The sequence below is a fragment of the Pseudocercospora fijiensis genome, assembly GCF_000340215.1.
Source record: "Pseudocercospora fijiensis CIRAD86 unplaced genomic scaffold MYCFIscaffold_1, whole genome shotgun sequence".
Classification (NCBI taxonomy): domain Eukaryota; kingdom Fungi; phylum Ascomycota; class Dothideomycetes; order Mycosphaerellales; family Mycosphaerellaceae; genus Pseudocercospora; species Pseudocercospora fijiensis.
The window spans coordinates 8,789,040-8,803,121 of NW_006921532.1; the positions used below are offsets into that span (position 1 = coordinate 8,789,040).

The 14,082-nt window shown below is 48.3% G+C and overlaps 4 protein-coding genes across 4 annotated transcripts; 2 read left to right on the forward strand and 2 right to left on the reverse strand.

The window, feature by feature from the left end:
- Positions 1-392: 392 nt before the first annotated feature.
- Positions 393-2,528, reverse strand: MYCFIDRAFT_213533 (uncharacterized protein; the record flags this gene model as incomplete). Its single annotated transcript, XM_007923687.1, has 3 exons — positions 393-1,466; positions 1,552-1,595; positions 2,044-2,528. The coding sequence occupies 3 exons, from the start codon at positions 2,526-2,528 to the stop codon at positions 607-609; spliced, it is 1,389 nt and encodes a 462-aa protein (XP_007921878.1). The 3' UTR covers positions 393-606.
- A 478-nt stretch (positions 2,529-3,006) lies between these two features.
- MYCFIDRAFT_76484 (uncharacterized protein) lies at positions 3,007-4,032 on the forward strand (the record flags this gene model as incomplete). Its single annotated transcript, XM_007922271.1, has 2 exons — positions 3,007-3,129; positions 3,307-4,032. 2 exons carry the CDS (start codon positions 3,007-3,009, stop codon positions 4,030-4,032), a joined length of 849 nt encoding a protein of 282 aa, XP_007920462.1.
- A 246-nt stretch (positions 4,033-4,278) lies between these two features.
- On the reverse strand, positions 4,279-7,442 carry MYCFIDRAFT_170633 (uncharacterized protein; the record flags this gene model as incomplete). The annotated part of the gene is made up of 21 exons (XM_007923688.1): positions 4,279-4,405; positions 4,433-4,542; positions 4,614-4,659; positions 4,690-4,918; positions 4,957-4,964; positions 4,988-5,041; positions 5,070-5,095; positions 5,127-5,192; positions 5,224-5,239; positions 5,268-5,468; positions 5,498-5,586; positions 5,619-5,659; positions 5,689-5,722; positions 5,756-5,763; positions 5,809-5,943; positions 5,973-6,017; positions 6,044-6,093; positions 6,122-7,237; positions 7,273-7,308; positions 7,349-7,407; positions 7,434-7,442. The coding sequence occupies 21 exons, from the start codon at positions 7,440-7,442 to the stop codon at positions 4,279-4,281; spliced, it is 2,505 nt and encodes an 834-aa protein (XP_007921879.1).
- Positions 7,443-7,644: 202 nt separating this feature from the next.
- MYCFIDRAFT_76486 (uncharacterized protein) lies at positions 7,645-9,513 on the forward strand (the record flags this gene model as incomplete). Its single annotated transcript, XM_007922272.1, has 1 exon — positions 7,645-9,513. The coding sequence occupies one exon, from the start codon at positions 7,645-7,647 to the stop codon at positions 9,511-9,513; it is 1,869 nt and encodes a 622-aa protein (XP_007920463.1).
- Between the last annotated feature and the right edge of the window lie 4,569 nt (positions 9,514-14,082).

Genomic DNA, 14,082 nt, shown 5'->3' on the forward strand with positions numbered 1-14,082 from the left:
CCTTGTCCTCGCCCTTAGCTAAGAATGACATGTTGATCTTGGCGCCGCTGAGATGTGTCTATCTACGCACTACATGCTGCCTTCTATACAGGCTCTGCGCAAACTAAAATATGAGGAGTCTGCTCGGTCCGAAATCACATTCAGGTAGACTTTTGTTTTGTTGATGTTTAACGTCCACGGTGCCAGTGCGGCAGACCTTGCTCAGTTCTCATTTGCTCGGCCAGAGCCGCCGCTAGCTCGGGGACCTCGGGGGACAATCAGATTTGATTGAAAGCCAGCACTCAGAATTTATGTTTCAGATTTATTAGTCAGCCTCTTGCCAAGCACCGACACAAGTCGCCTTCTGAGCTTTGGTCGCCCTTTCTCTCTCCTGTCAGCAGCTTCGACTCGCCCATTCTTCTGACATATTTTCACAAGAACATCGCTAGTCAATCGCTTGTGTAGAACGCACCCCGGTACAAATTTTCAATCTAGATTTGACAGAGTCACGATGCGAGCGTATCAGACCTCCACACTTCAAGCCTATATAGCAGGGAGAATGCACCATGCAGAGCTTCATTGGAGTCCGAGACGTGTTCCTGCACCTTTTGAAAGGTGGTACAGCTCTTAGAACTTGTGTGCTATCTCTCGACATGTCTGCTGCCATTCGAGAATCTTCTGGCGACGGCCTGGTTGATCACACACCACACTGCAACTATCACTTGGATCCACATCTCGAAAAGGCCACTCTCGCACGTCTGAATGCTCCTCGACTTGTGGATCTGCGTCCTCCGCTAGGGTATCGACCCAGTCGTTGAGGCGCTGATCAGTTCTGGCGTGGTCTGTACGAGTCTCATCGCTCACGTCATAGCCGAACCCACCATCTTCTGCGGAGCCAGCGAATACAAAGTAATCGGGTCTGTGGTCAAAATCGATTGCGGCCTGTGCAGCCTGAGTCCTCGCCTGCATATACTCCTTTTCGGCCTCGATGAGCTCACGAGTAATCTCCTGGTTCAGTACCACCCAGCGAAGGTCGAATTCTTCTTTTGAAGCATCTCTCGATTCCTCGCCTCTAAGTTGTGCCTCCCATTGTGCTCGCTTGTCCTGGTCACGCTCTTGATCCTTGTGCTCGAAGCGGTACTGCGCAACGTTCAGACGTTCTTCGGCCATTTGCAAGGCAGTTGCGATCTCGTGCCTTGCCACTTCTTCTGGCGTTGATGTCTGAGCTCTAGCCCGAAGATATTCATCGCCTTCCTCCAAAATGCCTGGATCGACTTGGTCATCAGCTCCCTCCTGAATTTCCTGGCATGCCCTGGCATATTCTTGGTCCAGGTCAAAGGATTCGATCGGAAGCTCACTCTGCGGATCCTTGGGCACTAAACGTGCCTCTTCAAAGGCCTCTGCAAGAATTCTGGTGACGTTCTGCTGTACCCGCAACAGAGCACGTCCCCGCACCGCTAGACTGCCTTCAAGTCGCTGTCTCCTTACTGCCATATTGGTTGTCAAATTATTGAGGACATCCAATTGCGCTCAGAGCGATCGCAAATGCTCGCTCTCAGTGCTATAAAGTACCGTACAGGCAGGTACTGCCTGAGGGTTGCCGAGCGAAGCGAGACCTAAGCGGAATAACAGTTAGAAGTTGTCGCTGCATCGTTTTAGACGTATAGTATGAGAATGTCGCAATGTCGTCGTCGTCGCTACAGTATTGTTTGTCGCAATATCGTCGTCGATGTAGCGGGTTGCGAGGCAGCAAGGCAGAAGTCACGTGGGGGGGGACATTTTGATTTCTTCCAATCAGAGGCCGAGCCTGAATTTGTAGTAGCGGTTCTTTAGATTGAACCCCCGGCGAATACCTTGCACGTAACGCAACCACTTCTGACTGTTATTCCGCTTAGCTCGTAAACAGACAACACCTCCGCATCCTCGTCGCAAGCTCCTCGAATGCTTCGGCTTATGCCTGTTTACTTCGCTTCGCTCGGATCATGGTCGTTCGGTGCGTTAGCAAGCTCGAACTCGATACGAAATTCTACGTCCGAAATCTTTACGCTGAGCGTGGACTCGAACCTATCGATCTCTGCAAGCTGTCTTTCAGAATGCTCTTGCTCTCTGACAAACAGCTTCTGAACCTGCACAGCATTTTTGATCGCATTGGAGAGACTGTACGTGAGCAGCAGCGTTGCGCACTCGTTCACGCCATCGAAACCTGGCACAATCCGAGCTGGACCTCTGGTATAGTCACTCTCTTCTTCGACATCGAATTGGATGTATGTGTTCCCTCTCACTGCTTGCTCGTCATAATCCGTGTGTTCTTGAACAGCATCAACCCCCACCTCGGCATCGTCGAACAAGACAGCACTTTGGGGCGCCGACGTCGTCTCTGGCTGCAAGTCGATATCGCTTGGATAGCCTTCATCGTGTCGCTCCGGAATGTCTCCTCGCCACTGCTCAGTTTGAGTCCCGACACTGGCTGTGTTCTGCGCAATCCTGTCGCGCTCCTGCTTCCTCAACAACAAATGACGCAAAATTGTGGATACCAGATCCAAGGGCATTTTTGCAATATTCGAAAGTATTCGGTTTAGAAACCTGACCGATTCCAAAGAATTTGTGTTTGTCTGCAGGCAGAGGCCTGGGTGGAGGATCAAGCTGCGAGGCGATCTTAAGTTCCACGCCCTTGGTGAGACAAGACCTGAAATAGCATCGATCAGGTCTGGCTGTCTCTGATCGCGATAAAATGACTTCACCACGACTTCGAAGGCCTGGCTTTGTGCTTTGAACGCTGCTCGAACTTCATGCAACAATGCCTGTGCTAATTGAGGATACAGGATTCACCGCTCAAAGCTTTGAAGATGTGGTCGCAATGTTCACTGAAGAAGCCCATTGATTGTCGATCTGTTGCAAGGGCGATCTTGTGCCCATCGGAACCTTGCTAGAATTATCGTAACAAACGTTCCAGCTATTGCATCTCACCAATTTTGAAGTTACCCCGTAAAGTCGGAGAACGAAGCCAATCCTGTTCAATACAGCACGATGGGCTTTTCCAACAACTCAGACTCTTCCCTCCGACCAGGCGTTGCAAGCGTCGCCGGACGACAGAACTATACCCAATCGAATACTTCACAGCCAACATATCCGCAGACTGGCTCGGCAATGGTTAGTTGGCGTCCCAGTAACCCCAACGTTCCTTCTGCTACTGGCGGCCCTTGGAAGAATAGCAAGTCGTGGAGACCTCGTCCTGCCGCAGCGGCTAGTAGACTGACAACTCTCAACACGATTACAGAGGGCATCCAGAGCGTAAGTATGGCACCACCGACTTCAATCACTTCTCAGCAGCGATCTCTGGCTCCTAATCCGGGCTTGGCGAATCCGTCTATGGCTCCAAATCCTCCGATTCCTGGATCAGTGGTCAGTCGATGGGGTGCAGGCGCAAGCCAATTTCCAGGTAGCCAGATGGGAGGTACGCGATCTGCTTACGAGCCCTTTGGCAGTGGCCGCAAAACCAAATGGCTTAGGAACAGCGTCTGTATCAAAGCAACCTATGATCGCGCCCGATTTAACAAGGGTGATGTGATCCCCTTGCCTTTCCACGCTCCGGTCATGAATGAGAACCTCGCTCCAACCGATGACAATCTCAGACAGTCGAAATGGGGTCCAGTCCTTTCGAAGCGTCGTATGTTCATCGTGCTTTGGAAGTTCAAAACACATCTCTTCTGTGTTCCACTCTACTCTTTTGGTCTTCGCGGCTTCCAGGCCAAAGCCAATCGTCCTGGGTTCGAAGACTACATTACAGTAATGAACGAGGCAGATGATCTAAAGCCAGAGCCCTTTGACAATCAGGGCTGTCAGTACGAACCTCTAGTGTTTAGACATATCCCTGGCGGCTTCGCGCTGGAGCCCTCGACTTGTTGCCATATCACAGCTGGCGTGCAGATCAATTGGCAAGAGCATATCTACGATGTTGGCAGGATCGATAAGCAGAGTTATCTCAGGCTGTTGCGTCTTTACAAGGCAGCCGCAAAGAATGCCGAGGAGGAGAATTATGCGTTTCCCCAGTAGCAAGAATTGACAATGTCGCGATGGAACACTGCGTCTTGCAACCGCAGCAGCTGCGGCTGGAATATGATTCGCTCGGAGGGATCCGCCGCTAGCTCGGGGATCTCGGGGGACAATGAGAATCTATGGTGAGCAGACTTTTAACTTCAGATTGCTTAGTCACCACAACACGAACACAAATCACTCTACGTCCAACTCCTCTTAGGGACTCGAAAGTACATATATAACCTACAATGGGCTCATACCCCTTCATCCTACTCTGCATAATACTGCGACTTGCCAGCGTAGCGACTGAGATATGATTCGCTCGGATGGATCCGCCGCTAGCTCGGGGACCTCGGGGGACAATAAAAATGCATCATGCACGCCGAGCAGTCTTAATTTGTGTTTGCTTAGTCACCACAACACGGACATACGCCACTCCATTTCCAATGCTTTATTAGAGTCGAAAGTACATACATAACCCACAATAGGCTTATACGCCTTCATCCCACTCTCTGTACAACACTGCAGCTTGCAAGCGTGGCGACTGAGATATAATTCGCTCGGATACATCCGCCGCTAGCTCGGGGACCTCGGGGGACAATGAGATCTTTGGCGAGCAGTTCTCCAATTTCATGTTCCAGATTGCTTAGTCACCACCACACGAAAGTACACCACTCCATTTCCACTTCTTCGAAAATGGATACCATGACTCCACATGTCTTGTCTAGTCCCATATGTATTCGGAACTGAATTTCAGATTTCATATTTGGCAGCTGCCCTAGTGAAGAGTTGACAATGTCGTGATGGAACTTGCAAGTGTGCCACTGAAATATGATTCGCTCGGATATGTCCGCCACTAGCTCGGGGACCTCGGGGGACAATGAGATCTTTCGTGAGCTGGCTTCTAATTTTGTGTTTCAGATTGCTTAGTCACCACAACACGAACACACCTGGGCACAAATCACTCCATCACTTCATCTCCAATTCTTTACTGGAGTCGCAAATTGGACACCATGACTCTACACGCCTTGCTTAGTCACATTTATGTCCTGCACTGATTTTCAGATTTCATATTGGAAAGCTACCCTAGTGACTGCTGTATTCAACTTCACATGTACGGAAAGAGCATTCATTCCTGAGAAGGACATGACAGCGGATTCAGTACCATGGCGAGAGTGCTCCATTGGAACGCACAGGATCTATTGAGACGAGAGAAAGAGTTGGGCTTTGTACGAGAAATTATGGTTTGTCACTGTTGTGCGAAGGACTCGCTGGTCTTACCTGACTCCATGCTCGCAAGCAGATCTGGAGCCGACACATTGATGTACTGCCAGCAATCCATGGTCGTCATGCATAAAAAATTCCGATCCCCTCGGGACGCCAGCCCAGTTCGAAGGTGGCAGTAATCCAGTCTGCTTCCGGCCGCTTCGGCTGCTGTTTCAACGTACGTGTATCTTGGCTGCCTACACTGCGTCTTACAAACTTGGCGACTGAGAAGATAATTCGCTCGGATAGATCCGCCGCTAGCTCGGGGACTTCGGGGGACAATAAGGCCCATGAGCACTTCAAGTTCTTCAATTTTATGTTTCAGATTGCTTAGTCACCATAACACGAACACACAAATCACTCCATCTCGAAAGCACACCTGGCAGATGACCCACAATATCCTCACACGCCTGTATCCCACTCTGCACAATCTATGCTGTAACTGGCGAATTTCATCTCAGTAGCAAGGAAACACCCTTTTCCCTGCCGTTTTCTGTTTGATGTAGCTTCAGTTCGCAGGCATGCCACCGAACCAAGATGGCAAGAACAAGAGCGAACCGTATGCGCGAAGTACGCGCAAGAAATGTAAATGATGGAAATGAGTATTCAACTCTGAACGAGGATTATTACTTATCATTAACACGTATTGGCCAGAAATCCATGCTTTGGAAAACTCGCCTACCTTATGCTACCGATCCTGCTGCTCTCAAGAATTATGCTGCCGAGACCTTCATGAACTGCCAGCAGTTCGAACTGTCTTCACGCAAGCATGATAAGCTATTCCTCCAAGGTGGGAGACCGGGTCCCACCCGGCTGGACAACAGTCTGCTATTCGGCAGACTTTGGCTCCTTTTGCGGCTTAGGCTCCTTTTGCAAAACACGAGTATCTCTCGCACCCTCCATCGGCCAAGAATTCTGGCGCGCATCCTCCCTGATATAAAAAGCCTCTCGCATCTGTCGAAGCTGCAAGAGTCTGTTGAAAGACTGCCGAGTAATGCGACCAACCTGTGTGATATCCTCCTTCCAATTCACCATCACCGCTCCAGTAATCTGACAAGTCGTGTACTCGGTCAACCCGCCCCAAGATTGCTTGTGCACGAAATGCAAAGGCTGATGAACGCCTTTCATTTTGAAATTCTGCCGATCTCGATAGTTGAAGACTTCAACGTAATCTTGCACCGAATTCGTCAGGTCGCCTTTGGCTTTCCAATGTTGGATCTTGTTGCCTATACCTTGCGACGTCCAGGAGAATAGAGGGAGAACAATCATCACCTCCGCCGATTTCCACAGCACGATTCCCATCCGACGCTTCGAGAAGACGGGCCCTTCGGAACTGATGACGAGATCTTTGGAGTTTGGAGACAGCTTGGGGTTCAGGTTAGGAACGTGGTAAGGCGCAGCGATCACATCGCCCGATTGGAAATCTTTGGCTTTGTGGATCGCCATCTTGCAGTGACCGCTGTTGTACCAGCCCGCTCTCGCGCCATGAGATGTGTTTGCGAACGGTGCTGCTGAAATGAGACTGCCGGCATGAGTTGGAGCAACCCAGTCTCTTTCCGAGACCAGTGTAGGAGCTGGGGCTATGGAGGGGACCATTGCAGCTGGAGATACATTGGCAGAAGTTGCGTCTTGCGCCTGCGGAGCAGCCTGTTGAGCCGCGCCCTGGGCCGCTGTGTTCGGGAGGCCTCCAGCTTGTGATCCTTGGCCTGCCAGATTCATTCCGCCCATGTCTCTAGCGATATTATTAACGTTTGGGACGTTCAGATAAGCCCCAGGAGGACCTCGAGGTTGTGGTGGTGGCGCTCTGGCGCCTTGCATTAAGCTGGCATATGTACCTGTTGTACCAGTCCTCGCAGGAGCGCGAGGTACAGCAGGTTGCTGTGCTGGGGCATTGGATGTCGGCCCTCCAGGGGCCTTGTTGACCAGTTGTAGTCCCTTAGGCATGATAATCCGTGGTCTGCGTGGGAATTAGTATTCAGATGTCAATTGTACTCACCGAGGTGGAAGCAAAAAAGAGAAGGAGAGGAGCTAGCTGTACAGCACGAAAAGAAAAGGGTTACTAGCACACAAGTCAGGACTCAGGGAATGGCGATTATAACATCGTAGACAATGCCTTACTATGCTGGACTCGACGTGAATGAAGTTATTGTCACGGGACGCATGTGATTTCCACTGCCAAGAGTTGACACTAAAAACATTGCATTGTATGGCGACTCGAATGCCATTCATACTCCAAAGAACAAAGCATGATTCAAAAAACTTGTGGCGCTCGAGGTATCAAAGGGGACAAAGACATAAGAGACCAGAAAAGATACTTAATTTCGGTTTGTTTGTCTTGCCTGAAGCAAGCCACCACAAACCACGATGTCTTCAGCTCCCGCAAAGATGTCGTCGTCGTCCACACCACTTTTCAGTAGACGCAAAATTTTTCGACGCACAAAAGCCCCAGAAAATTCCAAGCGCGGGACGTTTGAAATCAAGGCACGAAAGAGCATGGATGCAGTCACCGTACTGTTCAAAAGAGTCATCAACCATGACTTGCGAAAGCACAAAATTCCCAGACTCTCTGGGGAGGCCCAGCGTGTAGTGAAGCAGGAACGCGAGCAGGTGTTTCCTCCGGAGCTCCAAAAGACTTCCACAGACAGCGTCGAGGCCGGAGACGCACGAGCGAACGATGACCGCCAGGAGTCCGTCATCTCGGAGCAGAGACAGCACAGCGGCCCGCAGCAGGAGGTAGAGATTCCAGAATCTGCAGAGAATGAGCAGGCATCTTCTCGACAGGCCGGAGAGGATGCGGAAAAGGAGTCCGATCCCGAGTGCTACCATGAAGCCATCCCCTATCAAGCTTCCTCATTCGAACCAGTGGGCTTCCACATGCTTCAGCTCGAACAGCAAGAACACCAGACATTGGATCCGCAAGCCGAGCAGGCCATTCGCGACACTCAGTATGTCACGATCGCTCCTGAAATCGAGGACGACTACACTCGTGGTCCTGCCAGATTTGTGGCCGTCAGTGATGGCATCATGGACGACGCGGGTGCACTGCTCATGACCTATGATCTTTCACAAAAGATCAAACAAGCAATGCGACTTCAGAGGGAGCATGCCCGAGAACAGCGCCATGTCGAGAGCCAGCAGATGGAGATTTCCATGTTCCTCCGGGAATTGGAAATTGAGATCATGAGCCACGAAAGTCGCATCGAAGTTGCACAAGATGGAAGTGAGGAGGCGCAACAGGACGAGCAGACAGTTGCAAAGCTTCAAGTGGAGCTCGAGAGCTTGGAACTGATCCGGACCAACATGGAGTGGAAAAGGGACAACCTCGCGGCCAACCTGCACATGAAGAGTGCACTGTTGATCGAGGCACAAGGCGAAGTCGCACAGATCCTAGACGAGGCGTTCGTCTGTGCGGCGCTCTTGGATCCCGAAGTTGACGAAGAGATGCCAGTCGAAGTGTTTGACCTTCAGGCCGAATATCAGAAGCTTCATGCCAGACAGCAAGCAGACGCCGAGGAGGACGATGCCGAGATCATCTACGAGCCTGTGGCACCCCTTGACACTTCCAAGGACCACCTCGAGATTCGGGCTCCAACGCCAACACCTGAAGAACGAGCCGAACAAGACCTCCGACAGAACTTCTGGGCAGCCAAGGAGCGCGTCAGGGAAGCCACGGAGGAGTTTGAGCTCAGGGAAGGCGTTCGAGATCAAGAGAAGCAGTTCAACGAACAGGCCTGGGCCACAGGCGAGACGGCTCTTGACGCAGACAGAGAAGCGTTCGACCTCCGCTGGTTCGTGCGAATCCACGAAATCACGCACGAGCTCGTTGAAGCAGAAGCAGCTCTCAAACAAGCGCAAGTGGCAGCGCGAGAGGGCCAGGTCGAGCTCTTCGATGATGAGCAGTCTCAAGGCTTCGCAGATGATGCAGCAGATGGCCGTCATGGGTCTGGCTACGACGTCAGCGACGACGAGATGACTCGCTTCTTCGCCTACACCAAGGACGACGCTCGCATCAATGCCTGGCTTGACAATGTCTCGGAAGGTGGCGAGGCTGAGAGTGCGCGTGCAGCTGATGTGGACCAGTGGGCATCACGCGAGGTCGACATCAGCGACAGCTTCACGGTTGTTGCCTTCGAGCCAGCTCGTCGGGAACAAATCGCCGAGTGGCAAAGACAATGCGATGCTGTGCGGGACAGTTGTCGCCGAATCGAAGAGGCAGAGGCAGAGCAGTCTTGATGAAGCGAAGCGGGATTCTGTTGAGCAGGACCGATTTTTCAGCGCAGAGAATGTGACACTACATGTAAATCCAGAATGCAGGAAGCATTTCCCTCCGTACCATGAAGCCTCATTTCGATCGTGACAGACGTTCTTTTGCAATAATCCAGTTCAGACGGTGAAGGCGAGCAAACGTGCCCGTCTAGTCTTGTGTAGTACATAGTGATCATGGCAGGCATGACCGCTTCCGGACATGCCGTTGGACTCGTTGAAGAACTTGAATGGTATTCCGGGTTGGCTTGAGATGACAGCGGACATGGACGGAACGAGGCCGTGATTCACGCGTGGTGCTTGCTGATTTTCCTAGCATGGTTCGATCATCAGGCTGATGAACGCACGCACATGAAACATGATTCAATCCTGGAATGCGAAATATCAGCCTGTCTATTGGCAGTGACGAGGAACATGCTGGGAAGAAGCAGGGAAGCCACGTTTCGTGTTGCGTCCAGATGCGATGCGACGGCTTCAGTAGTGTTCATGTAACAAGCCAAGAGCCTGTCTTGTCTATAATCCAATGTCTAATATCGTGGCGTTTATTAGCATATAACCTACTGTATTAGCGGCCGCCACAATAAGTGAATTAGATAAGGAGGTGTGTCTTCTCGTACGGTTATCGTATCGTCGCAATCTCGGTAAAGGCGTTCTTAGCGTATCTCGTAACTTCCGTAGACTTTAGGTAGTAGCTTTATTAGTAGGTAGTAGAAATGATATAGAAGGAGGCTATTATAACGGCTCGTTCGATATAAGAGATTGCTGCTAGTCTAGTCGCTCGTAGGTCGTTAGTTGCCTACTAAATTTGTTAGTAAATAATAGACTCTTAAGCAATCGACTAGTCTTAGTACTCTTAGCTAGAACTACCGCCTAACTACTCGCAATTGCCGGATACGTAATAGGAAGAGGCACTCGACGAGGTACCTAATCTAGCGCCTATTAAGGTAGAAGTTAAAGGTAACTAGCGCTTTAACGATGCTAAGACGTAGTACTTAATAAATAGTGCTATCGACAGGTATAAGAACTATAGTAAGAGGGCGGATTCTAGCTTTAAGAAGGGCCTGTTTGTTGCAGTAGCAACAGTAGTAAACCTTATTATTATATAGGCCTAGCGGAAGGCTTGTATTATAGCCGCTTTTATAAAGAATAAGCTATCGTTGCTTAAAGTAGACTAGAAGATATAGTATAAGATACTAGCTTAATCTAGCTTCGGCATTAATCCAAATAGTAGCTATCTAACCGCTCCGGACGACGTCGTAAAGGCCTGTATTGCTATCTATCCTCGTACGAAGAAATTCCTAAAGAAGCCGCTTCCCTTCTTAGTTGAACTAGACTAGCTATTTAGCGATATAACGGCTACTAGAGAGCATGTTCTATCTATTAAAGCTATACTTAATAGTCCGATTCCTAGTCCTATAACAGCTCTTAATCTAACTCTTATAGTAACTAGGAGTAAGGTAGAAATACTATAGCCGAAGAACGATATCTAGGCTCGAAAGCGGGTAATCTGTAATACTAATGTTAAGGTAAAGCGGCGTCGTTTAGAGGCGTAGAATCGGACATAGTAGACTGTCGACAATATTATTGTAAGAAGGGTATGTTAGTAGGTAGATAGGGTAGTAGTAGGTACGAGTAGTATTCGATAAGGATCTAGAAGGAGAGGGAGGAAGGTAGGAGAGTTGGCCTAACGCTAAGCGCTAAGCCCTACCTAAGGTATCGAGACCCTAGCTTTACTCGGCCTAGTTACATGCTAATCACGTATAGCCTCTTTGGCCCTAATATACGCTTCCCTTCTAAAGGCTACGCCCTCGTAGCCTGCCTATATTCTAATCCCGACCTCTATTGCCGCTGACTTAGTAAGTCTAATAAGCTGCTTAGCCGCGCTAAATTGAACACTTAACTACCTAATTATATAACTATATAAAACCTTACCTCTAAATAATATAATATACAACTCTAACTGCGCTATCCTTATATATAATAAAGTAAAGGGATATAAAGCTATAAGAATTAAGGGCTATCGACCAATTACAATACGAGCGCGTCTTCCCTACTATAATAGGTAGACGTACGAGGTATTGTAGCCCTGCCTCCGCTCTAAGTAATGTCGTACCGAGTTCTTTGCGTCTACTCTTAAAAGACCTAGCAATGTCCGCTTCCGAGGGTTTGTTCGCTTCCGAGGGTTATTGTTCTTGTTGTTCGTAGTTTCGCTAGCCCTAATTAGCTAGGTTTGGCAGCCTTTAAGTGTCAATCTTATCTTATCTTTTCAAAAAAAACACAGCTCGTCTAGTTTCTATAGGTAAAGGCTATTATAAGTGTAGTAGTAGAGGTTCGCCTCGCTTAAAGGGTTAGATAGATCGAGGAGTAACCTATTGTCCGCAAGATCGACCCCGGCTAGCTTAGCTCTATAGTTTTGCCCTTAGTTAGCTAGTCTATTAGTCGCTTAATCTTTTAAGCGGCTTAAAGTTTTAATTAAAGTTTTAATTAAAGGTGCCTTAGGCTCGTAGTGTAGGTAAGGTTGTATCTATAGGCGTAGCGACAATAGCAAGTAATGTTAATAACGGCGGCGCTAGTCGTCTTAGCGCTAACTTTACCTTGTTTTACTTTCCTTCTTTAACTAATAATAACTCGGTAATACCGTTACTAATATAGCGGTGTCCTTCCTTTCTTAAACGGCAATATACTCCGCAATACTGTCACTAATATAGCCGCGCCGGCCGCGCCGTCCTTACCGATTGCCTAGGCCTCGAGGCCTCGACAGAATAAGGGAATAAGAGGGGGATTTGTAGGGCGCGTTAGTAAAGAGGTAGAGTCCTTAAAAGAGTAGGCAATTAGTTAACGCGTCGTAGCGCGCCTAGTGTAGTCTTATTGTCCTTTGTTGCTAACAATTGCTTGCCTCTAATTAGTTAGCTAATAGCACCCCGGGGGTAGCATTGTTCTAGGCCTTAATAGTAATATTATAAGCTTTTAGCCTTCTTCTTGTTCTTTACGCTAGTCCAATACTTATCTAATAACTCGGTTATATCCTTAAAGGATCCTTTAGCTTCCTACGAGTCCTATTTAGGTAAATAGCCTTGCTACCTTAGGAGGTATTCCTTCTTGCCTTTCCTAGTCCGGTGCTATAGGATACGTTCTATAGACTACAGTTCTTTACTATTAGCTAAGACTTCTTCTAACTTAGTAGGCGCTTTATTATTAGGGTCTCCGCGGTAGTAGTATAGTTTAAGGAGGGAGATATAGAAGGTGTTATAGATAGTGTAGTATAGTGGGAGCTATAACTAGTAGGCCTGTGTGCCCTTCGGTTCTCGAATGCGGAATAGGCTAATATATCTTAGTGCGAGCTTAGGCCTTGTTTTGCTATCGGGTAATAGGTGTTTGCGGATGCGGAGGTTCTTTATACTAAGTATAACTATATCGCCTTGCTTGAAGGTTATTAGAAGGTGGTATTTGTTATAGTAGGTCTTTTGGTACTCTTAAGCCTTTGTCAACTTCTCGGCTATCTTAGTATAGATTTCTCGCATCTTCTAAACCCTCTTAATAGCCGCTAGTGTCTTAGGTTAACCCGCTTCCCTTTCCTTACGCTCGGCCTCGAGCGATAGGGGGTCTTATAGTAGCGCAGGGTTGCTTCCTATTATAGCGAAATAAGGTAATACCTTAGTAGATGAGTAGACACTGTTATTGTATACAAATTCGGCTAGTTATAGGAGATTAACCTAATCCTTAGGGTTCTCGTTAATGTAGCTGCGTAGGTACTACTATAGGGTAGCATTCTGTCTCTCTGTTTAACCGTTAGTCTGTAGATAGAAGGCTGTTAATAGCCGATGCTTTAGTCTTAGCTATAGGTATATTTCGCTCTAATAGTACGATGTAAATATCGAGCCCCTATCGGAGACTATCCCCTTAGGGGTTCCCTAATAGGTACAGAAGATGTTAGTCTATAGCGCCTTAGCTAGGTTAATAGCCGTCTAATCCTTTCGGGTAGGAATGTAACGAGCGCCCTTAGTAAACCGGTCTACGATAACTAGGATAGCATTATATACATCCTTGCTTCCCCTACGCTTAGTAGGCGGAAGGCCTATAATAAAATCCATTATAAGCTTAGCAAATAGCTTCTTTAGAACAGGGAGTGAAGACAACTCGCCAAATAGTAAGTGCTTTAGTGCTTTAACTCGTTAATATACGGCATACGTGTTTACGTAGTCCTTTATATCCCGCTTACTATTTAGCTAGTAGTATGTGCGCGATAGTAGCTCGTACGACCTCTCTATACTATAGTAACCGGCAAGCTTACTATTATAGTATCGCTTAAGAAGTTCTTGTCTAATCGATTGTTTAGCGGGGATATAGTATCTGCCCTTAAACCTTAAGTGACCTTTGTCGTCGATCGACTAATTACTCTTACTAGATCGAGTCTTTCGCCTACTTACAAGCTTGTCTATACGTTTAGCAGCAAAGGCGTCCCTCTACTAAGCCCGTAACAGCTTATCTATAAACGATTAACTATTCCTATTTGTAAGGTTATTTAATAGCACCCTCGCT